Here is a 26,324-nt window from a genome sequence, read left to right as displayed (position 1 = left end):
CAAAGGAGTATTTTAAAGCTTTAATTTGCACTGAAATTACTTTCTATTTTAGCTGCTGTTTATGCCACGTACCATCAACAATGAAACCTTAAGCCAGCTATGATGTCACTTCTCTCATTTGAGAGAATGCCTTTTAATATACTAACAAAAAAAAGGGTGGGGTTTCCAGAAGCAGTAACGATTTACTCTCATTTTTCCCTTGGAAGCCCCCATTGTCTTGGGAACTCCAAGTCACCAATTTATCTTTTTGGAACTTCTGTTTCAGTGTGTCAACAAAACACGCAGCTCACCACAGCACTACAGCCACAGAACTCGGATCAAATGGGGCATGCCTCTTCCCTTTCCACCCTTACTAGCAAGCTTGCCTTCAAATGCTGACAAAATTCCTAAAGATCTGTAGAAAGCAGCAACTAACTACTTGTTCGTGTTACTCCTCCTGTATCCCTTTATGTGATGAAAATGTCAATATTGCTTCCACTCAACTAGCAGAAACTGACCCAGTGTTGTCTCAACATGGTCCAAAACCCACCAACATCAATGGAAATGGGCAGGCTCTTTAGCCAATCTATAAGGTTCTAAGCCACAAAACCTCTCTACGCTTATAACTAAACAACTGCTAAATAGAAGGTTATCATAATGCTCTTGGCACTGTTACTTATCTGTCACTTCTTATAATCACAGTAATTTTCTTGCTTTTAAAGTTAGTAGAATTAAAATTATAAATATACATTAAATCAACACAACACACAGCAAGAAAACATGCAAAAAACGTTTTGTACAGTATCTTACAATTTTTACTACAGTGATATTCATTCTCTCTTAATGGGAAATACCGTATGTACTTACACAGTTGTAGTACATGCTCACGGTACATGTTCATTGCATAGTATTTGCTTTAGGAAATACAATCTTTCTTATATATCAAAGTTGAGATAGTATGACATATAGTACTACTGACATGGTAAATACAGAGAGGCAGGTAAATACAGATATATATTCATGAACAGACACACAAAACCTGCATACTGCAAACACTGCGTCAAAATCACACTTCTGGGAAGCCACCTCGTCTGTCTGAAGGACACAGGCTAAATGAAAACTGAAAATAAGAGTAAGCCAGCACTTGCTTTCTATGGCTGCTCAGGATGTTAGTAATGCTGCGGCATTTGGAGCATATAAATTGTCCAAGGTATAAGTTGGAAAAACAGAGCAAAGCTCTCTGAAGTACTAGGACCCAGACAGAACTGAAAAATAATGGCCATGCCTTAAAACGCGCGCTGTGAAGCACCGCACACGACCGTAGCCGGAACACTGAGCTGCCTCCCCTCATCCTCTGGTCCCTGGGAGGAAAGAGGATGAGGCAAAAAGCCACAGACTTTACCCCAAAATCCACAGGCCTGGAACGGCGAAGGATTTGCTCTATCTACCTCCACTTCATCCTGCGCAACTTGCCGCTCCCTGTGGAAAGCTACAGACTTCTAACTTTAAATTAAAGCGTTTTATTAGTCCGTGAGAACATGACTTGGTGAAGAGGCCTTGCAAAACCTCCCTGCGTAACGATCGCAAACGCACCAGCCGGTCAGGCAGCTCGCGCTGAGCGGGGCAAGGGTGAACTTGCGCTTTCTGGAAATTTCGAAACTACCTTTTTGAAACGCCGCTATCCTGAAAAAAAAAAAAGGGGGAAAAAAAAAAAACCTTCCTAGGACAGACACGGAGAAGGCAAGGAAGTTGGCCTGAGAAATGGCCACCCGCCCCTCCATCCCTCCCCCGCCCCGCCGCATCCTCCTCCCCGCACGACTCATGGCGGCGGCTCCGCCTTCCGCCAGCCGGGAAGCCGTTTTCCGCGGAGAAGGGAAGTGGTTCCTCCGTGGGGCTGAAGGAGAGGAGAAGGAGGAGAGGAGGCGGGCCCGGGAGGTGGTGGGGGAGAGGCGGGGGACGAGGGCGAGCGGAGCAGCGCTGCGGGCTCCCGTCGCTGCCGACGGAGAAACGGTGCGGACCCGCCATAGAATCTTTGGGTTGGAAGGGACCTTTAAGGGTCATCTAGTCCAACCCCCGGCTGCGTGCGAGGATGAGCGGTGAGGATGAAGGCCGGGCGGCAGCCATCAGCTACGCCCTCCCCTCCATCCCCTCCAACAAACTCCCGGACTTGCGTTTTATCAGCCGTGGCGCTTACGGTACCGTATCCGCCGCCCGCCACGCTGACTGGAGGGTCCCCGTGGCCCTCAAATGCCTTCAGGGGCCGCTGCTAGACAGGTAACAGGGGAGGGGGACCGCCGGGCTGGGGCATGGCGGGGAGGGGCGGCTCGGGGGGGGGGGGGGGCGGGGCGGGCGGGCGATGGGCGCCCCCATCGCCCGCCCCCCCCCGCCGTGGGGAAGGACCGAGCTGAACCCACCTTTCCCTTAAACCGGGAAGGGGGGGTCCCATGCTCCCTTGTTGCCCGGGCCACTCCGTGAATGCGTCGCGTGAGTGGATAAAGAGGTTACACGCGCGGTGGAGCGTGGGCTCTGCCGCGAGTGGGTCAAGCTGCCACAGGGTGGGTTTCTCAGGTGGGTGGATCAGTGACCGGGTGTCTTGGTAGGCAGCGTTGCTTGAAATCCGAGGGCAAAGTGGATCCCACGGAGAGTGATTCAGCTTGAGCCATGAGCAGGCACGTACCGGAGCTCCCTCTCTTCGGGCTGTTGAAAACGGGTGGTTTCGGGCTGCAGCGTGTGAGACACCGGGCAGGTTGCCTCTTCTGAAGGTTTTCTGTTCTCTGCAGCGGGTGGGATTTGCAAATCGAGGTGGGATTTGCACAGTTCGGCTTCTTTCCGGGTGTGTTCGTTGGCAACAGTTTTGCTGAAGTGTCAGTAGAATATTGAAATACAGTGATTACTATAGTTTTGTTATTTACAGAGAGAGGAGAGAATATAAGGATTATATTACTGTGTCCACTAGAGATTGCTTCTAGCTGCTAGAAGAAGCTGCTCAGGCAATGCACAATAATAATTTTTTCTTTCTCCAGATGTCACAGTACTAAGAGAAGCTAATTTAAAACAGTAGGCTTGTAGACCCCCACGTACAGCTGAGGTTTTCCATTCGCTCTTCAACTTGTAGCAGTTGTATTCCCTATTTTCCTGGGGCCCCTGTGACAGCATGTTTATTGCAGGAGCTGCCACTCCATGTAAGGGTGCAGCAGGTAATAATTTTTCATCCGTCATCTGCTTCATTCACTCTCTGTAGTGCCAGTTTTTTATCATATCAATGCAAATTTGCCTCCTCTTACGTTGTCTGAAGCCTGCCTGACTGTAAACCTGCTTCTAATGTCTTATTTAGGTGTCTTTAATCTTTACCCCCTCAGGTTTCATTGATCTAGTATTAAGCATTTAGGCAGAATAGCTTCACTTAAAATAACAGGACTTTTAGTCTTGTGACCCAATATGATAGGATATAAGTTGTTTTAAGTTATCTCACCTCTTATTCCCCAGGTATGTATACACAGGCTTTATCTCTGAAATCTTGCCAGAATGAAATGGAATCTCAGCTATGTTTTTAAGCAGGGATATTGTGTTGTCTGATAAGTTTATTGTTTGGGGGGGGGTCTAATTTAAATGTCTGCTTAACCCCCCGCGATTCAGAGGTATGGTGTTTATGCTCTGAACTCACTCGGGAGAAAACAGCAAATACTATTTTTAGCCTTGCAAAAATTTGGATCAGTGTGATATCTCACCCGTGAAATTTTGACGAAAAGGGCAACTGAGATAATCAAGACAACTCAGCCCCTTACCGTACAACATGCAAAGTTTGGAAAAGCTACCAGAAGAACCTAAAGCTGTAAGACATCTGTTACACCCAAGTCTCTGCAGCAAGTGGTCTGTTGGTCATGTAGTAGGCAGCATGAAATGCCGTTCTGTAAATGCTCTCAAGAAAAGGGAAGAGTTCACGGTGCAGTTAATTCCCCACACAGGAAGGCTGCGTGGCGTATCCCAGAACCAGCCAAACAACAAAGCCAGTTTGGAAGTTCTTGTGGGCTTATACTAGTTTAGGCATTACTTGGTGCCCTTGTGGTACGGAGCAGACAAAGCTGATGTGACTTACAGACATGGGAATAGACCTGGGAAATAGATCTTTACCTTTCCAGTCTGGGAAAAACCCTAACTTTCTCAAACTCAGTCTTTTCTGGAGAGAGGGAAGAAGGGAGGGAGTTGTGTCTTTTGTCCCATGGTTTTCTTGAAGCTGCCTTTTTACTTTGGTAATTTCCTGGAGTTTCCTATAACAGAAGCCGTTTTCCATCACATAGATAAGGACCAACAATTGCCCTTAATTTCACATCCATCTAAATTCAAAGTTTTCCTGTCATGGAAGCAGCAGGCTTTAGCTCTCCAGGCTTCCTCTTTTCCCATATACTCTGGCGGCCTTTTCTTTGTGAGGGCTAGATCTACCTCGATGGGTCCAGACAGATGTGAACTCTTCAGCCTGTGCCCTGAGCTCGATGGACGCAAGCCGGCTCTCGCCAGGGAGCCACGTTAACGCGGTGCCGAGCCAGCCTCGATGGGCATAGCCCTAGCTTGTACGCAGCCGTGCCCCAGCACAGCTGTATTGCTTCTGAATCAGCCTGGCGCACACCCAAAGGCTCAGTCTTAGATGCACTGTAAAAGTCCTGCGTTTGAGTATCCTAGTCACGTACTTGTGCCTGTACCAGTCTCCACTGGCATAAAATCTAAATCTTTTTTTCTTAGAAATATCCTTCATGGTCCAAGTATCCTCACTGTCAACAAACCCCTTTTTTCAAGAACGTTTGAGATATAAGGCATACCAAATAGTTTATCATTTTTAGGGATAGAAGCATACTCAATCTTAAATAAAACTTGAGCTTCTTGAATCTGCAAGCTGCAAGGTCTGAATTTGTAAAGATGCATCAAATTCACATTTATGAGGAGGTCTGATGTAGCAAGGAGCATTCATACAGCCAAATTCAGGCATCCAAACACCATGAGGCTGGTCCCTTCCTGCTTTCTGTGCAAGCAGGGGATGTTTTTTCCAGAGGGTGATTCAAAGCAGGGGCCCAATTTGAAGGAACAATTTATGTGAAAACAGAACATAGTTTTGTTTCCTTTAGAAACTGAAGGTGAATTACAGAATCACAGAATGGTAGGGGTTGGAAGGGACCTCTGAAGATCATCTAGTCCAACCCAGTATTCCTCTGAGCCGTATTATTTTAGTGCACATCAATGTCCACTAAATTGAAATGGTTGGAGAATTGTGACTATTAAAATCTCCACTCTGTAGGAGATTAATATTGGGCCTCAGTGAAGACTCAGGGTTTGAAGATGGGCAGTAAAATAGGACAGATGTAGCTGGTTATTACCGTTACAGTTACACAGGATGGTGAAAGTTGGAGTACTGACTTTATAAATAAGTCCTTATTTACTGGAAACATGAATGAAATTTGTGATGGAAATAGAGCGCTTTGCGTGGTACAACAAAACTGGGGAAGCTATCTTGTATTTGCATTTGCAGATTCTAATTTATTTTGCACTATCTTGTTATTAAAACAGCATAGTAGGAAACAAATGGTGAAAGGTGATGGTACTGCCTATAGGTACATAATTTTTTCAAGAGAATATAGCGAACCCAACATTTGAGTTTCCTAGTATTGGTATGGTAATGTTTGTTTTTTTGTTTTCTTTAAGTGATAGAAACCACCTTCTAAAAGAAGCAGAGGTACTACACAAAGCCAGGTTTAGTTACATTCTGCCAATTTTGGGAATTTGCAACGAGCCTGAATTTCTGGGAATAGTAACAGAATACATGACAAATGGGTCATTAAACCAGCTTTTACATGGGGTAAGTGTACTTACAGTCTTTAAATACAGTCCCTGGTTGTTTCAAATAGATTGTGATTTCCATACTTAGGGGAAGTAGTATATATAGTGAAGTGCATTATTAACAGTATTTCAAATTAAAGGACAGTCATTATCACTAGTAGGTTTTGGTGCTCAGGCAGACTTTCTGTATCCCAAAAAGACAACCAAACTTAGCAGATTTGAGTTTTATTACACTTTTTCCTTTAATATCGTGACTTATAACTGGCTTTATGTTGAATTTTTGTAAACAATCACTTTAAAAATCTCTATTGTTCTCTAATTAGAAGCTGAAATACTTAACGCTTGCTTCAGCTTGGGTTTAAGAATTATTGCCAGTGTAAATATCACTCAAAGATGAGGGGTTTTCCCCTGAATTTGAATGTTTATTAAAAAATTTAAGATTTTGGCTCTTTATACAAGTCAAATACTGGTAATCTAAACAGACACTTGTACTAGATTTTACTCTGAGGAGTAAGTTCTCCTGTGCTGAACTCTCAGCGGGTCCCATTAGCGTGGTCCAAGCATCCAGTGTTGCTACTGTAAAGTTCCTGCAGTTATGTCTCAGCAGCACTGCAGTCTTGTCTGTACCTTTAATCAGTACATAGCTCATGCCTTGGAGAGCTCAGCTCTGTGGTTTTCATAAAAGCATTATCATCAATGTAACTTTTAAGATTTCAGTTGAGTTTTACTGCCTTTTTCTTGGTGTATTAATATTTATAAAGGTAGTATTTTGTGCTTAGTTTCACCACAGCTTTTTTTTTTTCCCCAATATCAGTTGAAGATACGATTCTTGCCTGCTTTTGTGTAGCACTTACAATCTGTGTGTTGCAAGTTTCGTGCAGGAGTTAATCTGTAAATCATATTTCCACATGATTGAGTAATACAGTAAATATCCTACATCATGTATACCAGTCATGAACTATTATGTGAGTGCTACGGAATGGAAACATAAGACTGCATGATTAATATTTTTGTATATTTTTTAACAGCTAACAAGTCTTAATGCTCAGTTACAATTTTTTAAGGAGTTCATGTAATGTACGTTTTGAAAGAGCACTGCTTGTCCAAGTCTCTTCTTGTTATGAAAGTCTTTGTGTTGTGCTGTTATATCAGAACAGAGGATTATATTCTGGTTTTGTGTTTTTATCTTGGCAGAAGGATGTATATCCTGACATTCCCTGGTGCCTGAGATTCCGCATTCTTTATGAAATTGCTTTGGGAGTAAACTATTTGCACAACATGAATCCTCCATTGCTCCACCATGACTTGAAAACCCAGAATATTTTGCTGGATGATGAGTTTCATGTCAAGGTAGAGTTATTTAATTCTTATGTTCTTCAGTATCCATAGTGAGCGAAAGTGTTTTAATTATTGTAGAGGAGGAAGACTAAGGATGTGGCCATACGGAGGGGACATAATTTCATGCCAGATGTTTTCTTCTGTCCTTGCAGACAGAACTCATCAACTTCTTCTGAAAACTCTGCTTTGCTCAAGTGTGGATTTGATCCATCTGTGAAGACCAGAAAGCCATAATTCGGGCTGTTTGTGCTATAGCAGTAGCTGATACTCAATAGCAGTGATACTCTTGTATGGCAACCTTCGAAGGGTAGCTACGTCTTCCCCTTCCTGAGGAGAAAATAGAAAGTGTTCCTGTCCAGATGCTCAGACAAGTTAGTTCTGGAGGACTGTAGAACCAAATTCAAACTTTAATACCCCATTTGATATTTATCATGCAATACGTACATATATGTTCTGTTAGAGTAGTATAAGAACATGTAAAATATAACTGCGAAATCTGAACACACTGGAATATGGCTTTTGGGAGGTTCCTTAAAGCAAGCAAACATACATAGAGAAGTAATATTAGTTTAAAACTTTAATTCTGCCTTTTAAAATATCACTGCCATGAGGTGAAAAAGAGAACAAAACTACTTCTGACAAAATGGTTAGGTGCTTCCATAATTGCAAGAGTTTTTTGTGGTTTTTTTGTAAAAGAGCCTCTGTTTTTAAATTTTATAGAATATACAATTTAAGTAAATGAGAAATAACAGATATTTCGCATTTCATTTATTCTTGAATGGCAAATGCTTCAGTTGTTACCATGAGGTGAATTTTTTTGTGAGTTGTTTGAGCAAAGATTAAAGGTCCAGTGCTGATTTCTTCTTTCTCCATTGCAAAGACATTTTTCTTAGCAGCAAGGTGCCTTATGCAGCTCTGTCTCCGCTCCCACCCTCAGTAGGTCATGCCTCCTCCTACTCAGTTGTGCTGGTATTGCCATCTCTCAAGCTTCCTGATAAACCTGATTGGGGAACTGGTCCAAGTAATTTTTTTATCCACTCTTTTTTTAATCCCTGACAGCACTGGTACAGTCTGGTGCTCTGCCCGACCACATCTAAACATTTGCTTTGCTGGAGCAATTGAAGGGAAGAGGTTAACTCTTGCATACCTACCCTGCCTCGTGAAAGGAGTCTCTGGAAGCCTGTCCTTAGGGTTTTTAACTGTTTTTTGGGGGTGAAGCAAGATTCTCTAAATTAGGACAGCTGGCAGGAAGTGCAAGGAAGGTTATCATGTGTGACAAATAGAAGTGTTGCCATTCGTATACACCATTCATAGAGTGCTGTCCCAGATCGAGGAACGGGCCCATGTGAACGTCATGAGGTTCAACAAGGCCAAGTGCAGGGTCATGCACCTGGGTCGGGGCAACCCCCAGTATCGGCACAGGCTGGGGGATGAAGGGATTGAGAGCAGCCCAGCCGAGAAGGACTTGGGGGTACTGGTGGATGAAAAGCTGGACATGAGCCGGCAATGTGGACTTGCAGCCCAGAAGGCCAACTGTATCCTGGGCTGCATCCAAAGCAGCGTGGCCAGCAGGTCGAGGGAGGTGATTCTGCCCCTCTACTGTACTCTGGTGAGACCCCACCTGGAGTCCTGTGTCCAGCTCTGGAGCCCTCAACACAGGGAAGACATGGACCTGTTGGATCAGGTCCAGAGGAGGCCACCAAAATGATGAGAGGGGTGGAACACCTCTCCTCTGAGGACAGGCTGAGAGAGTTGGGGTTGTTCAGCCTGGAGAAGAAGAGGCTCCGGGGAGACCTTCTTGCAGCCTTCCAGTACTTAAAGGGGGCTTATAAGAAAGATGGGGACTAATTTTTAGCAAGGCCTGTTGTGATAGGACAAGGGGTAATGGCTCTAAACTAAAAGAGGGTAGGCTTAGACGAGCTGTAAGGAAGACATTTTTTACAATGAGGGAGGTGAAACCCTGCCCCAGGTTGCCAGAGAGGTGGTAGATGCCCTGTCCCTGGAAACATTCCAGGTCAAGTTGGACGGGGCTCTGAGCAACCTGATCTAGTTGAAGATGTCCCTACTCATTGCAGGGGAGTTGAACCAGATGACCTTTAGAGGTCTCTTCCAACCCAAACTATTCTATTATTCTGTTCTCTACTCGTTGAACAAGATAATGTGACTAGCGAGGAAGGCTTGATGAGAGTGAGTTGTAGAGGAAAAAAAGTTATTTTTCACTGGATTTTTACTGTACGTTCTCCAGAAAGATTATTTCTGTTATCTTAATTGCCACAGTGCTCACACGGGCTTCTTTGTTAAAAACGCTTTTGCCCTTAGCGAATGCTGTTTTCTCCTGTGTATGTCAGACAGTCCGCAGCTCAGCCAGCAAGCTTATTCTGCTGGCTGTTTGTCTCCCTACCCATAACCTAGTCTGACATCTTGCTTCCTGGCTTGTGGATGCCTGGGAATGTAAAGTGAGGTCAAATAATTCCTTATGTATGTGTACTATAAACACTGTAGGAAGGGACAAGGCACAGTAAACAAAATATTCAGCAACTTTTTGCAGCACAGAATTTCAGAATATCAAATTAATTAATTCAAGATTAATATTTCATTGTTTTAGGGGTGAGGTAGAGTGCCTTGAAATTTTTCTATGAGAGCAACTGTCTCAGGATATCTACAAGCTAAGTTATGCAGAGCTGTTACGATTTATAGTAAATTTGTGCTTTCTTCACAACCAGTGAGCTAGAAGTACTCCATGTTTTTTTGTTTGCTTTTTGAAACCAAAGAAAGTGATTTTCTTCGTACAGGACAGACTCCCGTAGCAGATTCCTCAGCCATAAAGTATATGAGTCCTTCTGTAAAAGAACAACAGGGTATGGCAGTGCTATAGGGATAGCATGAGTCATGGCCTGGGAATGCTTTCGGAACTGGAGCTGGTGTTTCCTGTTGGTAGGACAGCTACACGTTTTTTGTGTGTCAGGTTAAGGACTCCTAGTGACCCGTTCTTTTGGGCATACTTCAGGAATTTCTAACAATGGTCAGCAGATAATCCACTTCTGATTCTCAGAACAACTGATTTGTCCTTTCCAGATTGCAGATTTTGGTATGTCAAAATGGCGTGTCATATCCATGTCGCAATCGCGAAGTGAAACCTCTTTGCCAGAAGGCGGGACAATTATCTACATGCCACCTGAAGATTACAATCCCAGTCAGAAAACCCGTGCAAGCGTAAAACACGATATCTACAGGTAACTCATGTTGTTCTCAAGTGAGTGTTGCAATCTGAATTCAAATTTGATTTGCTGATCTTTGACTTGAACATATTTTCAGCAATTTTATTAGTTTCAGAAGTGTCATAAGTGTTTAAGCAAAATGAATTGGGGGAAATAGAATGGAGTGGCAGCCGGATTTCATCACCTCTTTCTTTAGGAAACACTGTGACACGTGTAATGCTCCAGAAATTAAGCTAGAATTACAGAAACAGACAGAGGAGACTGGTTTCTATAAATGAGTGTACACATAGAGACAATGTAGGGAGGGGACAAACTGCTCACATCGTTTTCTCAATGCACATACCCTTGTAATTTGCGCACATCAATTAACATAATTTGCAGAATGTACTTGAGAGAAAGAAGAAAATATGTTTTTGGAAAGGGGTTAGGAAAAAACAGGGTAATGGAAGAAGTATTCAGAGACATCTTACGGAATAACTTACTTTATGAAAGTTCAGGTAGATTTTCATCAGTCAGTTCTGAGTAGTAGAAGTAATAGAATAGGAAGTAGTAGGTGGGTGGTGACCCAAATAACAAAATGGCAAATTGCTCTCAGGATGCTGGAGTTACAGTTAGCTAATCTGAAAAGGCTTTGGAGACCTCAAAGGTTACTTGAACGATTGTGGAGGGAATTGTCATGTGCAAATGGGGATTGAGGAGGCATGAATAGGCATTGTGACAAAGTCCCATCTCTCTGCTGCACTCTACCACCTTTACCTTCAGCTATCTTTGACGGGGTTGTATTTTGGTGAGAGATTAATCGGTCTCAGAGGGTCTTACTGACTTCCAGGGAGACCACCGTTTCTCTTAATTATCCATTACCCTTAAGGGGTACACAAAGTTCTTTGACATTCCTGTCCAAAGAATAGAGATGGTAACATACCCGTAGCCCAGAAGGCCAACCGTATCCTGGGCCGCACCCAAAGCAGCGTGGCCAGCAAGTCAAGGGAGGTGATTCTGCCCCTCTACTGCGCTCTCATGAGACCCCACCTGGAGTCCTGCATCCAGCTCTGGAGCCCTCGGCACAGGAAAGACATGGACCTGTTGGAGCAGGTCCAGAGGAGGCCACCAAAATTATCAGAGGGATGGAACACCTCTCCTCTGAGGACAGGCTGAGAGAGTTGGGGTTGTTCAGCCTGGAGAAGAGAAGGCTCCAGGGACACCTTCTTGCAGCCTTCCAGTAAAGGCGGCTTATGAGAAAGATGGGGACAGACATTTTAGCAGGGCCTGTTGCAATAGGACAAGGGGTAATGGTTTTAAACGAAAAGGGGGTAGATTTAGATTAGCTATAAGGAAAAGATTTTTCACAACGAGGGTGGTGAACCACTGTCACAGGTTGCCCAGAGAGGTGGTAGATGCCCCACCCCTGGAAACATTCCAGCTCAGGTTGGACGGGGCTCTGAGCAACCTGATCTAGTTGAAGATGTCCCTGCTTATTGCAGGGGGGTTGGACTAGATTACCTGAAAAGGTCCCTTCCAACCCAAAGATTCTATGAATCTATGAGGAGCTGAGAGTTGTAGCACCTGAGCATGCTTAGTATGGTACAAGAGCAAATTCTCGGTAGAATAACAGCCCCAGTTTCCAGCTCCAGGTTTGGAAACCTTCAGGCTTGAGCAAGGTCAAATCTTGCCCAAATTCTGTGATTCTGAACCATCTTCAGTAGATGAAGGGACTGAGAGCAGCCCTGCTGAGAAGGCCTTGGGGATCCTCATGGATGAAAAGCTGGACATGAGCCGGCAATGTGCACTTACAGCCCAGAAGGCCAACTGTATCCTGGGCTGCATCCAAAGCAGTGTGACCAGCAGGTCGAGTGAGGTGATTCTGCCCCTCTACTGCGCTCTACCCCACCTGGAGTCCTGTGTCCAGCTCTGGAGCCCTCAACACAGGAAAGACATGGGCCTGTTGGAGCAGGTCCAGAGGAGGCCACTAAAATGATCAGAGGGGTGGAGCACCTCTCCTGTGAGGACAGGCTGAGAGAGTTGGAGTTGTTGAGCCTGGAGAAGAGAAGGCTCCAGGGACACCTTATTGCAGCCTTCCAGTACTAAAAGAGGCCTATAAGAAAGATGGGGACAGAGTTTTTAGCAGGGCCTGTTGTGATAGTACAAGGGGTGATGGTTTTAAACTAGAAAAGGGCAGATTTCAAATAGATGTAAAGAGGACATTTTTCCCAATGAGGGTGGTGAAACAACTGAGGCTGCCCAGAGAGGTGGCAGATGCCCCATCCCTGGAAACATTGCAGCTTAGGGTGGACGGGACTCTGAGCAACCTGGTTTAGTTGAAGATGTCCCTGCTCACTGCAGGGGGGCTGGACTAGATGACCTTTAAAGATCCGTTCCAACCCAAACTATTCTATGATTCTGTGATACCTGCTTTCCCCACCCTTTGATGAGAAAATCTGGACTAGGAAAACATTGAACAGGAATGATGGTATATTACGGGGAAAGAAGCAGCAGTGTGATGTTACCTCCTTTGGCTTCTGATTTTAGAGGACTTGAAAGTGCGGCTGGTGGCTGTGAATGAGTGACTGGAGATGAGGAAGGCAAATTTTTATTAAAAAAAAAAATGTGTGCAGGGGAATAACAACCGAATGGGAGAAAATGAGAGAGGAAAAAAAACAGTGGAAGAGCTTGGAAAACTGATAAATTAGGAAGGAAAGAGATTGTTTGATAAGAAAGGAAGGAAAATGAGAGACATTGTAAAGAGGGGTGGCAGTTCAAGGCAGGAAGACATGAAGGTGGAGAGACAGTGAAGGAGGTGATTACCAGAAAGGTCACACAGGAAGCTCTGTGCTCAGCACCAGAAGGAGATGCTGTGAAGCAGAAATAAGAAAGGAAAACGTGCATAGTGTGAAGGGGAATCAGCAGGAAGTGGTATGCTGCAGTGCTGTAGAATTGAGAAAATTATCTTTAATTGTAGAGAGATTCCAAACTGAATGAAAGGCTGGATGTCTGATTAATTGCCCACAGCAGATACAGCTGGATGTTATTGAGATACTGAAGCCAGTTTGTGAGGAAGGAAAGAAATCGTTTAAACAACAGTCAAGCAGCATTAACTTTTACAAATGGAACAATTTGCCATGCAAAAAATCAGCCTGCATGAATTTCTCAAGAATGCATCAAAAGCTTTCTAATGAGGAAGACTGCTTTTATTAAAAATTACTTGAATACATTTTATCATTGATGAATGTTAAAATGTGAATGGAATAAGTAGTTAGGAAAGCTCAATTTATACGACTGATTTTAAGCCTCATTTATTTTGTTATTAATTTTTTGGGTTCTTTCTAATAGGTAGCTGTTAGATGATATAATGCTTAGAGGCAGTTTGTATGCAAAATTTGGAACTTCTTAGTGATGTAGGAAAATACTGTCTTTGTGTACAGTTATTTGAGTAGTTGAGCAAATGTTTATTCTGATGAGTGTAAATCTTCTTTAGAAAAAAAATTCTTTGGATAGTTTCATTTTTATTGCTTCAGTGAAAGTTGGATTTCAGTTTTTCTGAAGTAACATTTTAAAAACTTTTCAAGCCATTTTTAAGTTGATTTACTGAAAAAATAAAGGAGTATATGAAAGTTTACAAGGATATGTTTGACATTGGAAATTACGTCCTTTAGCAGTGAAATATTTTTGGTCTCTCATTTTAGCTTTAGAACTACTAGATTTATTCCTCACACCAAATTCCTATTCTGAAATAGGAAAACCAGATTTGGGGTTTTTACTTTTTATTTTATTTTATTTTATTTCATTTGCTTTAACTGCATTGATTATTTTTTTATAAATTAAGTCAATGCTTCACTTAAGTGAAATAATCTAATCCAATTTAAATTACAAACTTGTTTTAAAATTACCTTTTTTAAAATATATCCTGATGATTGAAGAGAGAGACTAGTCTACTAAAGATGGAGCAAATTTGTATTCAGTGAGCTGCTTCCCATTCATGCTGATATGAATGGAAAAAAATTTCACCGGTTTGAGTAAGCAGATGTGTGTTCAGTCTGCTGGCTGTAGTTCAGGGTGGTCTTCCTGAGAGTCTCTTCTGTAAAGTGAATCTTGTTTGTAAAAGTGACATCTCTCCCTATAGAGAAGATGGCATACGTTGAATGTATGTCGGGAGGGGAGGAAGCTGGCGTGTGCTTTCCAGATGCAAGTCTGTATCTTACCCGCCTCTGACGTTGTGTTGCGATAGAGGTGTGGGTGAACACCATCCTCCCTGCTAGTACCCTGCTTCCCATGGGGATGTCAGGGAGCGTCGATCCGGACTGGGGACATGCCACAGTATTGCAGTTAGGACAGAGCAGTTGGGACTCTGGGGCTCACTGTAATTTGCGTACTGAGATTTAAATTGCCTGTGTGTAATTCACAGCATATTACAGCAGAGCTAATACAGATTTGGAATAAGAGTTTATACTTCATGCGCCTTTTCTGTACTTAATATTATTAACTAGTTCTAGTTGATGTCACTGGTTAAAATTCCTGCTCGTTTTCATACATTCAGGTCATTGTTGTGGTTAGCTATAGTCAGTCCTGTGTGTGGATGCGGGATCATTTTAGTGAAATGTTTTTAGTAAAAGGTAAAGCTGAGCAATTGTGTTATTAAGTGTTGGTAATCTAATCTAACATCTTCTATACTTCTTATACTTTAAACAGTTATGCAATTATTATGTGGGAAGTTATGTCAAGGAAACAGCCATTTGAAGGTAAGGCCATGTCTTCCTTTATTTTTCTAGCCTTATGTTAAGGCTCAACCTGAGGCCTGGGTACATGGGGACTTCATTTTAGGGGTTACTTTTTAATGATTCAACTTGTAAGCTTGTTGAAGAACACTTTGAGTTACTTTTCAAATTAGACTCTTCTTCTGTATTTTTTTTTTTAATTATAGTGTTGTCTAATAAATTAAAAATATATTTTTTTGTAAAAAAAGAAACATAACCTTATTTTGGTGAACTATAAATACTAATGCAAACTAAATTATTCCTCCTTAGTAAGCTATTTATATTGCATATATTTCTAATGAATGCACGATGTCTATTTTGACAGAAGTTATAAACCCCTTGCAGATAATGTATAGTGTGTCACAAGGACAGCGACTAGACTTAAGTGAAGAAAGTTTGTCAGTGGACATTCCTCATCGAGTGCTCATCATAAGATTGATAGGAAGTGGATGGGCGCAAAACCCAGATGAAAGACCATCGTTCTTAAGTGAGTTTACCTTGCATAATGAGAAAAGATTTTTAAATTGCCAGATTTCTGTTGAACATGGTACTTACAGAGCAAGGTTATAGTCGCAAAATGGAAATGGTAAAGATGTCAAGAGGTACACGTGCTCAGTCTTGTTGCATACGATAAGGTGCTTGTCTGCTTCCACCCTGTCTGTAAACAAACTCTTATGAATGGAACTATGTCTGTGCCATAAAACCAAGTTGTTAGTTGGAGTCTTTTGCATTTGCCATCGCTAATTTACCTGTAAAAAAGCAGCATGTTTTGTTTAACTACTTGCACTTAGGTTTTTTTGTTTATTGTTGAATGGAACTTTTGGGTTTTTTTAAAGAAGGGGAGAAGTGAAGTATATAATGAGTACTATGGGATTTATGAGCAGGCTGGCAAACACACCAACAAATCATTGCACATCAGATAAGATATAGTGACTTCACCTTGTGTTTGCGTCTCAGTCTAAATTTTTTTCACTGAGACTTTTATCTTTGATTGTGCTTATCTTTCTCTTTCCATCTTTCCTTTGTTCAGCTTTTTGTCCATGAGACCAAATATAGATGCTTTCAGCCTTTTTTACAGTGGATTACAGAATTTAGAGAGTAAGATTGAAGCGTGAGCTTGTACAGATTAGAGTGGCATAGTGTGAACTGGAGAAGTTATGTTCTGGGTTTTGCAAACTGTGCTTGTCACACATAACCAATGTATTTGGTGTATGTTGAGTCCAAATGTATCCCCAATAAGAGTTTCTTTTAACATGCTTAATTTTGTGTTGACCTTTGGCTCTTGTTTGACCATTATGTAAAAGTAATTCCATCAAAATTGTCAGAAAGCAATTACCTGTTTTTAACAGTGAAATTTGCTCTTGTGAGTGCTGCTGTGGTCAGATACATCGGTGTCGTGAAGCTAACAGTGGTTCCTGGAGCTGCCTCACTGTGCTTTTTTAATTTGCATGTGCTTTAAAAACTTCCTGCCCGCTGCTTCAGAAACCACAATCCTAATTCTTTAGGGAACTCTGAATTGCCTTGGAGAGGCAGAAATGTAGAATAAGAGAGTTAATGAAAGTGTTCAAATGTGGAACAGTACAAAGACCTGTGGCTTAAATAATTCTGTATTTTAAGTTTCTCACTGGCTAGGTTGAAGATGCAATCAAACCTGAAATACTAGGGTTTTTTAGTTGGTTCTGGTGGGTTTTGTTTTAAGGGCTCGTTTTGTTGGTTTTTTTTTTTTTAAATGTTATGAGTAGAGAGGTCCACAATCTTAATGCTTCATTTTAGCTTTGGTGAACAGAAGTTTGTTTATTGATTTGAAAAACTTTATAGGTGTACTTCCTTTGAGCTGGAAAGTGGTAGAAAGTTGCTGTTCAGATAGCTTAGAAAGAAATGTTCATAACTTCATTTTTTTTGCATCAATTTGGCAGAGGACAAAACAGGGACACATCCAAACACATACAGCATCTTCATGTTCAGTTTACAGTCCAAAATTGACCTTTTTTCAGGCATTCTTATTTTTGCATTAAGAATATTTTGAAATGTCAGTTTATTTTGGCATGAGTCTGGTTTGTATGATTGTAAACTGGATTTTTTTTTCCCAAGCAGGGAAATAGATCTATTTATAGAAATTTTTTTAATCAAAAAGAATAAACACATCATGATATTTCCTTATGTATTCTTGTTTTCCTGTGTCAGTTAACAAAATAACAATCAAAGTCTGTGGTCACACTGAAGGGATGATTACCTGGGATATGTACTAAAGTGTGAGCTAACTTGGGCTCTGTTATTAGTGCTGTGTTTGTAGTAAGATGGTCTTTGAAGAAAACATGCATTGCTTTTTCCTCTACTTTACTTCCATAAAAAGAACGAGGAAGTTGCAAAACTGTTGCAAAATTAAGAGAAATAAAGATCACCGATGGGGAAATTTTGCAATTACCATATTGGGGGGGGCAGGCAGAATCAAAACACCCAAAACCCCTTTTTGTTAAATAAATTTTAAATGGAAAAGCTTGGTTAACCTGTCTGTTCCCCGTACAAAGAAGGGATAAAGACTACTTATCACCATGTTTCTGCATGTACTTGGAACGTGTACCTACAATTTAATTATAACCAATAAAAATTAACGGTGCTAGTATTTCAGTGTGGAAGATGGAGTGCCACACCTACAAACTGTTTTAACTGATGCAAGAAAATGAGAATCCCACTATTGAATGTACGTCTTGAAGATGCTCATGGAAAAAAAGTTAATATGGAAGAACTGCCGTAAAATGGTAGTAAAAGCATTTTAATATGGATTCAGTGTGACAAACTGCTAGTATGGTAAATGGGTATTGCCGAATCAGTGGAGTTCATAGAAATGCAATAGAATTGTGATATGCCATCATCCTTTCCTGAGGTTTTTTTATACTTGAGCACAGTTTCAAAGAGACATTTTTATAATACAGTCATTTCAAAATTTGAAATATTTAATTTCATAAACCTTTCAGTATTGGAAAGGAAGGGAGCATAGCACAGGTTGTCACTTGCTTATTGGACTGCTATGTGCCTCCCTACGTGAGCAAATGATTTTAGCTTATCTGACTTTGGTGAGCCTGAGGAAACTCTCATTCGGATTCACTGGATGTGATAGGTCAATGCCTTGACTGTCACCATCTTCTCTGGCCCTGCCTTACAGCATCTATTCTGGATATTACAGAATCACAGAATCATTAAGGTTGGAAAAGACCTTTAAGACCATCAAGTCCAACCATCAACCCAGCACCGCCATGCCCACTAAAGCATGTCCTGAAGTGCCACGTCTACACGTTTTTTGAACACTCCAGTGATGGTGATTCCACCACCTCCCTGGGCAGCCTGTTGCTGTGGTGGGGGTTCTTTTGTTTCTTTTTCTCATATAGATCTTTACCCCTCTGCTGGAGTGGGAAGACAGCAACCCACTCTGAGGTCTTGCACTGTTTGGTCCTATTTAGCAAACCATGCTTGTTGGGTCTATCTTGAAACATGGCAAACCTACCACTCTATCTGTTCCAGGAGTGCAAGACTTGCAGTCTGGCACAGACCTGGATCTCTTTTGACACAGAATGCTGAGGTGGGCAAATCAGGACAGGGCTTGTTTTGGTGATGTCAAACTGTTGAGTTTTTAAGGAGTGAAAGCAAGAAACTTCTGTTTAGAAGCATAAGAAGTTTGGTATGTATCAATAGACAAATTAATTTTGTAAATATAAGAAAGTAGCTTTAGCAAAATGAAAACTTAATTTCCACCTGAAATCTTTCAGCAGAGTACTCTTTCTTTGTTTAGAATGTTTAATAGACCTTGAGCCAGTCCTGCGAACATTTGATGAAATAGCTATGCTGGAAGCAGTAATTCTGCTAAAGAGATCAAAGGTAAGTGGCATTTCTTGCAGTCATGAGCTGGTCAAGTAAGTTGGTAATTTATGCTTGCTAAAAGAAATGTAATCTCCTTTGTCATTTACCTAATCTGGTATCTGGCTTAGGCATGTGTTTGTACAGAGCTGTCATCTTATAGCAGAAATTTAATATGGGTAAATACGTCTCTTCCAGTCACTATATGAATCACAATGTATTTGCAAGAGTGGAAAGAAAGCAGATGTGGAGCAGATATCTCTAAATATACCTCTGAATCCCCAAGAGGTAAATGTTTTACATATTGCATTTGGTATGTTGGCATCATTAAAGATCCTGAGAGCTTTAAAAGGGGTTAACTTAGTAAGGGGGAATTGCTCTGCAGTTTACTTTCCTGTGCAGTCAGGAAAGACATAAAACGTGTTAGCTGAGCTGGGGTGTAACAAATGCATAGCCATGTAGGTAGTGATAGTAAAGGGTGGGTAAGCAGAAATAAGAAAGGCGTGTTTGGTATATTCTCTAAGTGTGGGAAAGGCAGCCCCTCAAGATGGAATGCAGCACACAATGTCTGCAACTTGTAAGAGGTTGTATTCTGCTCCCTTACACCTCTGTAGAGCTTGCTTATATAGGATCGCATAGATTTGCTTTTATATTTTGATTATTAATGCTGCTGCTTTTGGTTCTTACCAATAGTTAAACTTGGATACAAACTTGCTGTCAGCTTTGGAAAAACACGAGTACTAGGATTACATAATTTCTTCTGTTTTACCGTATTTTAATGGTGCTGTCTGCTGAGCATTTAGATAGTATGGAAAAGACAGTGATGGGCAAGTACTCTGTAAAAATTGCAGCTTTGTATTTATTTGATGTGCATTTTCATTATACAACTGGAATCATTTCAGGAAACATATTCTGCCTCCATACAATGTGATGCACTTCCCCTTCGGAGCATCTCTCCAGATATATCAAGACTCAAGTCTGTTCCCAAGTGTAATATCCTCTCATCAGGTAGAGATACACATGACTTCATATAAATTTAAGTTGCCATAGCAGCTTTACACTCGCACTGTAACATTGCATGTGCCTAGTAGATAGTTGGATCTCTGTTTATGTCAGAAGGGAGATGTGTTTTGTAAACTTAGTGCTCTGGGTAAAAAAATAGAGTATTTTAGCTCTGATTTTCTGTTCCTGTCACTTGAGAAATCCCCACAGCTCCTAGCTTCACTTTTCCTATTCAGGGTCATGAGTGCAGAGATAGCATTTACTTGTCCCATCAGATTCTTGGCAGTTTAGTTAACTACTTGTGAACTATTTCTAAAGATAAAAAGGCTAAGCATTTTGAGGCACTCTTAAAGCTGAGTAAACTGAAAGTTTCTAATGCAGCCCAACTTCTTGGTTGTTTTTAATGTAATGAATAAAACGGCTTTTATAAATAGATTGCCTTGCAAAAGTATCTGCACAGCCTTTTTGTAGCTGTCACCTTTTCTGAATAAAAGTTGGCAAAATTCCCAGGCAAAACTCAATTTTGAGGTTTTGCTGACGTCAGAAGCCAGAAAAATACGATGGGACCTAAGTGAAATAGCAATACGTTGTGAAACTAAAACTGCTTCTTGGTTTCTTCTCGTGAAAGAATGCAAACATATAGTTCAAAAGAATGGAGCATCCTTTGGCTTTGCAGGGACCAGCGGTGTGAAAGCAGACAAGACGATTGACTTCACTGCTGTGAAGTAGGGCATTAAAAATACTGTGGTAGAGATAGGAGGGCACAGGCAGTTTCTTTTCTAGCTCCTGTTTGAACACATCCACAATTTCGGGCTTGTACTCAATGTATTAGAAAGATATAAATATAGCAGGCATTCCAGGGAAAATAAATTTACAGGAGGCTTAAGGAATTTGAGTTACTGGGAAGAATAGCAAAAAGCAAACGTAGTGTAGCTTGGGTGTACCTCAACTGAAATATTTATCTATACACACAGCATAAAAATCTTAAAGATTAAGAATAACTTGTGGTTCCCAAGCTTAACAGGAATGTTGTGATGAATTTTAAAAATTGCAGTATTAGATTGAATATGAGCATAGACTGTAAGTGTAATCAGATGAAATAATGATAAATGTCAGCCCTTCTTGCTGGTGGTTCTTGTTAAAAATTGTCATATCTGCCTGTGGAGGTCATTGATGAGATTGTGATGGTACTATTAATCTGATCGATGAGTTGGTGATCCTTCACAGAGTCACTGCTTAGACTTTGTCGCATGTATGTGTAGATACTGTAAAGCCTGTGAAAATAGTGTCTACAAAACCATTCTACAGAAGAAGTGTTTGTTATTACTTTGCCAATATCTGCATCAGGTAGTTTTATACTGGAATGCAAGACTGGCATTCTTACTTTGCCAAAATTAGATGCAATTGTTTCAGGTGGAAATCTGTTCCCAGGTAGCTGTTGGCAAGAGATGAGTTTGGCATGGCACCAAGGCAGAAGTTAATGACTACAGATTTTAGTTGCATGGTTTTTTCCACCAATACAATTAGATGGCATTTTCAGAAACTTGCTCCTTCAGACTTATGAACTGTCTTCTAACTTTCAGCCTCTTCAATTTTTCTTCCCTAGGCAGCTTATACATACATTTATTCTTGGGCATTGCTTTAAGCTGAAATGGCTCTTTTCCCTCTTCAACCATTTTATTTCTGATATAGAGAGTAATGCTTTAATACACTGTTTTGCTAGACAAACAAGATACGCTCTTTTGAAGTCTATTTGTAAAATAGGTTTCTTAATTCTCCTGGTATCCTACTACTTTTCCTTGTGCATATTCTAACTTAAGTCATTGAACTAAGGCTACCAGACATCTGTACTGAGTGTTATGAAAGATGTATGACAAATGTTTTCCATCTGAAAAAAAAAATCTTTATTTAATACACCTTAGAATTCTATTTTTCCTTTTGTACACAACCCTTCATTACAGAAGAGTGTACCTCGGTATTTTTTTTTTCTCATCTTAATTCCAAATCATTAGCCCCAGCTTGACGCAGAAAATCTAGATCTCTTATTTTTGCTACTGAATTTCTGCTTCTATTACTCCAGTCTCCTAGGTCAGCTGGGTTCTTTCTGAGTAACCTGGGTCAACCTGTTCTTTCTGAATAACATCCGCAAATTTCATTAACATGTTTCTGTTTTTCATGCTACGGTTATTGGTCAAGGTCATTCTCTCATACAAGTACAATCCCAGTAGTTTTATCTCTAATGTTATTAAAGATACGTGTGTGCCTAGAGATCTATAACAATATATCCCAGCAGAGCTGTTTAAAATCCTTTTCTAAAGTGATCTTTCACTCACAGTGGTTGTCTCCTAATCCTTTCTCATTCATGCAGTAGATAACATCTTCACACTACATAGCTCTGCCCAGTTAACGTTCTGTCTTTAATGAAATGAAATGGTAGTTACTATCAGTTCTAGTCCACCGTTTTTTAAATAATAGAGTGTCATTGCTTTCCCATTTTCCTATTCCCGCTCCTTGTACTTACATTCTTCCAGAAGTCAATGATTTATAGATACTCCCATGGGATGGGTATCTATAAATCCTGAGCTGTCCAGGGGACTGCCGGTTCCTATTGTGTCTTTATATGTCATCTGAGTTCTTATGTCTGCATCTCTGGTTCTCAGTTAACATCCCTGAAGCTCTTTTCAAGTGACACTACAAAAGTCATGAAGTCATACGGTAATGAAAACTGTACACAAAGTTAGACATATGCCCTGTAATTGGTTTCTCATCAGCTATTTGTTGTCTCTTCTTTGAGTCATTCCTACTGCTGCTTTCATATCCATCAACTTTTCTGACATAAAAAATCCTAAAAGTAGAAACTATTAAGCTTTCCACCTGATAAAAACCCTTTTTTCGCTTTCTTTGCAAATATTTACATGAAGCGTTCTTGAAGTCACATGCTGTTTTGACAGACTACCAAAAGATTCCATTGGCTTCCCCCTTTGTTACGCTGCCAAACTTCATCAAAATAATAGTCGGCTTTCATGGTGACTCCTAGCTACCTGTCCAAACACTTGAAGGAGTTATTTTTCTCTTCCAGTCCTTACAAAAATTTTCTGTCAAACGGAGCTTTTTTAAACTTCACATCTACTGTATTTATTGTCTCAATGTTCTCTTAAAGTAAAACAAGACCCTCAAACCCATGGACAAGCCCTGGTGAAAAATAAGGGACATAAATGTACTCAGAACCTAAGTGTAAGGAATAATGTGTTGTATTAGTACTCCAGCCTTCCTACTCCAGCTACAGGAGGCATTGCGCTGCAGGCTTTCATCCTGCTGGGGGACTTGAACCACCCCAACAGCTGCTGGAAAAGTAGCATGGTGAGCTGTAGGCAATACAGGAAACTCCTGGAGTGCCTGGAGGATAACTTTCTATGCCAGGTAATAGACTGACCTACCAGAGGGGATGTGATACTGGACATATTGGTCGCCAACACAAGTGAGCTAATAGGTGATGTCAAGATTGGAGGCAGCCTGGGCTTGAGTGATCATGCCCTGGTGGAGTTCACAGTCCTGAGGGATATGGGGCAGGCAAAGTGTAAAGTCAGGATCCTGAATTTTAGGAAAGCAAAATTCCAGCTCTTCAGGGAGTTCATCAATAGGATCCCCTGGGAAACTGCCCTCAGGGAGGGAAGGGAGCAGAAAAGAGCTGGCAGATCTTTAAGGAAGCTTTCCATAGAGCGCAAGAGCTCTTGATGCCCAGGTGTAAGAAATCAGGAAGGGAAGGCAAGAGACCAGCATGGCTGAGTGGAGACCTGCTGGTCACACTAAAGGGCAAGAAGGAAAAGCACAGGCAGTGGAAGCAGGGACAGGTATCCTGGGATGAGTACAGGGACACTGCCCAGTTGTGTAGTGATGGGGTCAGAAAGGCCCAGGTACAGCTGGTTTTAAACTACAAGAGGGTAGATGTAGACTAGGTAGAAGGCAGACTTTTTTTTACAATGAAGGTGGTGAAACACTGGCACAGGTTGCCTAGAGAGGTGGTAGATGCCCCATCCCTGGAAACATTCCAGGTCAGGTTGGACAGGGCTCTGAGCAACCTGATTGAGTTGAAGATGTCCCTGCTCGTTGCAGGAGCGTTGGACTAGATGACCTGAAAAGGTCCCTTCTAACCCAAAGATTCTGTGATTCAAAGTGAATTTAGGTTATTGATGACTTGTTTTATGGAATTGCTCTACATAGTCTCTGATGGTTGTATTTTATTTGAACATGGAAGTAACATAACTTGCTCTTTTTTTTTTAGATGGAAATTCTGAGGGTCTACACTCCCTTAGCAGCCAGAGCATGGATGAAAATATCTCTGTAACTCAAAGCGCTAAACTTCTTGTGCATCCATACAGTCATTTTCCCTTATCTGACAAGAGTATTTCAGATGCCTCAAATTCCGCCTCATGTATGCTGCGGTCGTCACCAATTCCTTCAGGTACAGCAAACACTGATTTAATTCCAAGACCCACAATAAGTGTCCTAATATCAAATATATGTGTGTATTAAATGGAAACTGGAACTGTTGTTCACCTGTAAAATGAAAACAAAGCATTCTGCAAATTAAGAATGCAAGTAATTCTGTCCTTATAGCTTATATTCTTACATTACGGAGTAAGTAAAAACAATGTAAAATGTGACCTAGTACATATAGCTCCTACCTTTTTTCTCTCCTTTTAAGCAAACTTAATTCCTGCCGCCTTGGGTCGTCGTTATCCCATTCCCTTTGCTCATGTTATTTCTCCTTTCTCCTACTGCTGTAGCAGTGCTGCAGTCCAGCAGAACAGGAATAAAAGTTAGCTCGAGCTTCTCAAGCTTAACTCATCTTGTTACCTGTCACTTCTGCTCACTTTTTAGACTTGTCAGTCTTCTTCCTAGTAATGGTGGGGCAAAGAGAAACAGCAGCTGTGCAGCTGTGTCAGCTTTAATGATCTGTGTTAGCTGAGAGCCCACTGCATGATATCCCTAAGCATCAAATAACTGTTAAGAGTGTGCTTCCAAAAAAATGATAACAAAAAGAGACTTCAATGCATGATGAATTATTCAGAGAGAGATTTTTTTTATGGGCTGCACGATAACATGCAATTTTATAAAGATCTGCCTTGTCATCCATCTTCTGGAAATACGAGAATCGGCACCTTTTCACTGTGCAAATCCTCAGCTTGAGGAAAATACGCAGGAAACTACAGGGATGTTTTCAGTGAACTTCAATAAAAATCCTATTGGAAAGTGAAGTTACCAACTCCCTCTTTTTAGTACCAGGTCAGGTTGAACACCGGAACAGGTTGCCCACAGAGGCTGTAGAATCCCATCACTTGGAAATGCTCAAAATTCAGCTGGGCAAGGCCCTGAGCAACCCGAGTTATCCCTGAAGTTGGCCCAGCTCTGAGCAGGGCCTTGAGGATTCCTTCCGACCTAAATCATTCTGTGATTAGATAAAAGAAATACTCTAACCACCAAATCTGACAAATTGGAACGTTTTAAATGTGGAATAAAATAGTGAAATGTTAAAAACATGTTTAGGTGTCTAGTGTATTTCTGACCAAAACCAAGTTTTAAACGGCTCTTTCTCAGCTTGTTCATTGTTCTATGGCACTATTTATTGACCTATAGTTACAGTACTTTTTTTTTTTTTTTTTTTTTAAATCCTCTCCAATCTCAGATTTTGTTTTGGAAACCATACAACAGAATGTAGCTCATCAATGGATCCAAAGTAAAAGAGAAGAAATTATTGATCAGATGACTGAAGCATGTTTGAATCAGTCACTGGATGCTCTTCTATCAAGATTTTTACTCATGAAAGAAGACTATGAACTTATAAGCACCAAACCTACAAGGACGTCAAAAGTCCGACAACTTCTTGATACCTCAGATAGCCAAGGAGAGGAATTTGCCAGAATTATAATACAGAAGTTGAAAGATAATAAACAGCTAGGACTTCAACCTTATCCAGACATTGTATCTAATTCTCTAAGACTGCATCTTTAAATTTGTTCTTTCTGTATGAAGCCATGTGAATATTTCTTACAACACGATTCTTGTTTCTATATAGTAGTTTTATATATGTACAGCTTTGTCCTTACTGTGCCTTTGTAGAGTCTCAGAAATGACAGTGCATCTAGAATGCATTTGGTGAGTTTCAAATTAATCAGTTGGAGTGCAATCATAAAGCCAAACATTTGACACTTACTGACTCAATTCATACAAGTATTTTGTTTATACATGAGAAAGAAAAAACATTAAATGGTCCATGTTTTACATATTTTCTGTTTATAGATATCTTTTCCTTTCACCTCAAAGGACTGAGAAAACCAATCTCAACTTGGAGTATTGGTTT

The 26,324-nt window shown here is 41.0% G+C and overlaps 1 protein-coding gene across 1 annotated transcript; it reads left to right on the top strand.

The window, feature by feature from the left end:
- Positions 1 to 1,287: 1,287 nt before the first annotated feature.
- On the top strand, positions 1,288 to 26,033 carry RIPK2 (receptor interacting serine/threonine kinase 2). Its single transcript, XM_081996753.1, has 11 exons — positions 1,288 to 2,253; positions 5,671 to 5,824; positions 7,000 to 7,155; positions 10,219 to 10,376; positions 15,045 to 15,094; positions 15,435 to 15,596; positions 18,897 to 18,982; positions 19,160 to 19,249; positions 19,864 to 19,969; positions 24,246 to 24,425; positions 25,650 to 26,033. Exons 1-11 carry the CDS (start codon positions 2,069 to 2,071, stop codon positions 25,973 to 25,975), a joined length of 1,653 nt encoding a protein of 550 aa, XP_081852879.1. The 5' UTR covers positions 1,288 to 2,068; the 3' UTR covers positions 25,976 to 26,033.
- The last annotated feature ends 291 nt before the right edge of the window (positions 26,034 to 26,324 follow it).

Source organism: Phaethon aethereus (assembly GCF_964289735.1).
Source record: "Phaethon aethereus genome assembly, chromosome: 2".
Taxonomy (NCBI): Eukaryota; Metazoa; Chordata; class Aves; order Phaethontiformes; family Phaethontidae; genus Phaethon; species Phaethon aethereus.
The sequence above is the reverse complement of the archived record's forward strand: the minus strand, read 5'-3'. Positions and strand labels throughout refer to the sequence as shown.

Bases quoted from the DNA above. Each gene is read 5' to 3' on its own strand.
- RIPK2 (XM_081996753.1), top strand. From the start codon at position 2,069: ATGAGCGGTGAGGATGAAGGCCGGGCGGCAGCCATCAGCTACGCCCTC. The intron at 15,095-15,434 runs GTAAGGCCATGT...CTATTTTGACAG, and splicing joins AAGGAAACAGCCATTTGAAG to AAGTTATAAACCCCTTGCAG. The intron at 19,970-24,245 runs GTAGAGATACAC...TTTTTTTTTTAG, and splicing joins GTGTAATATCCTCTCATCAG to ATGGAAATTCTGAGGGTCTA.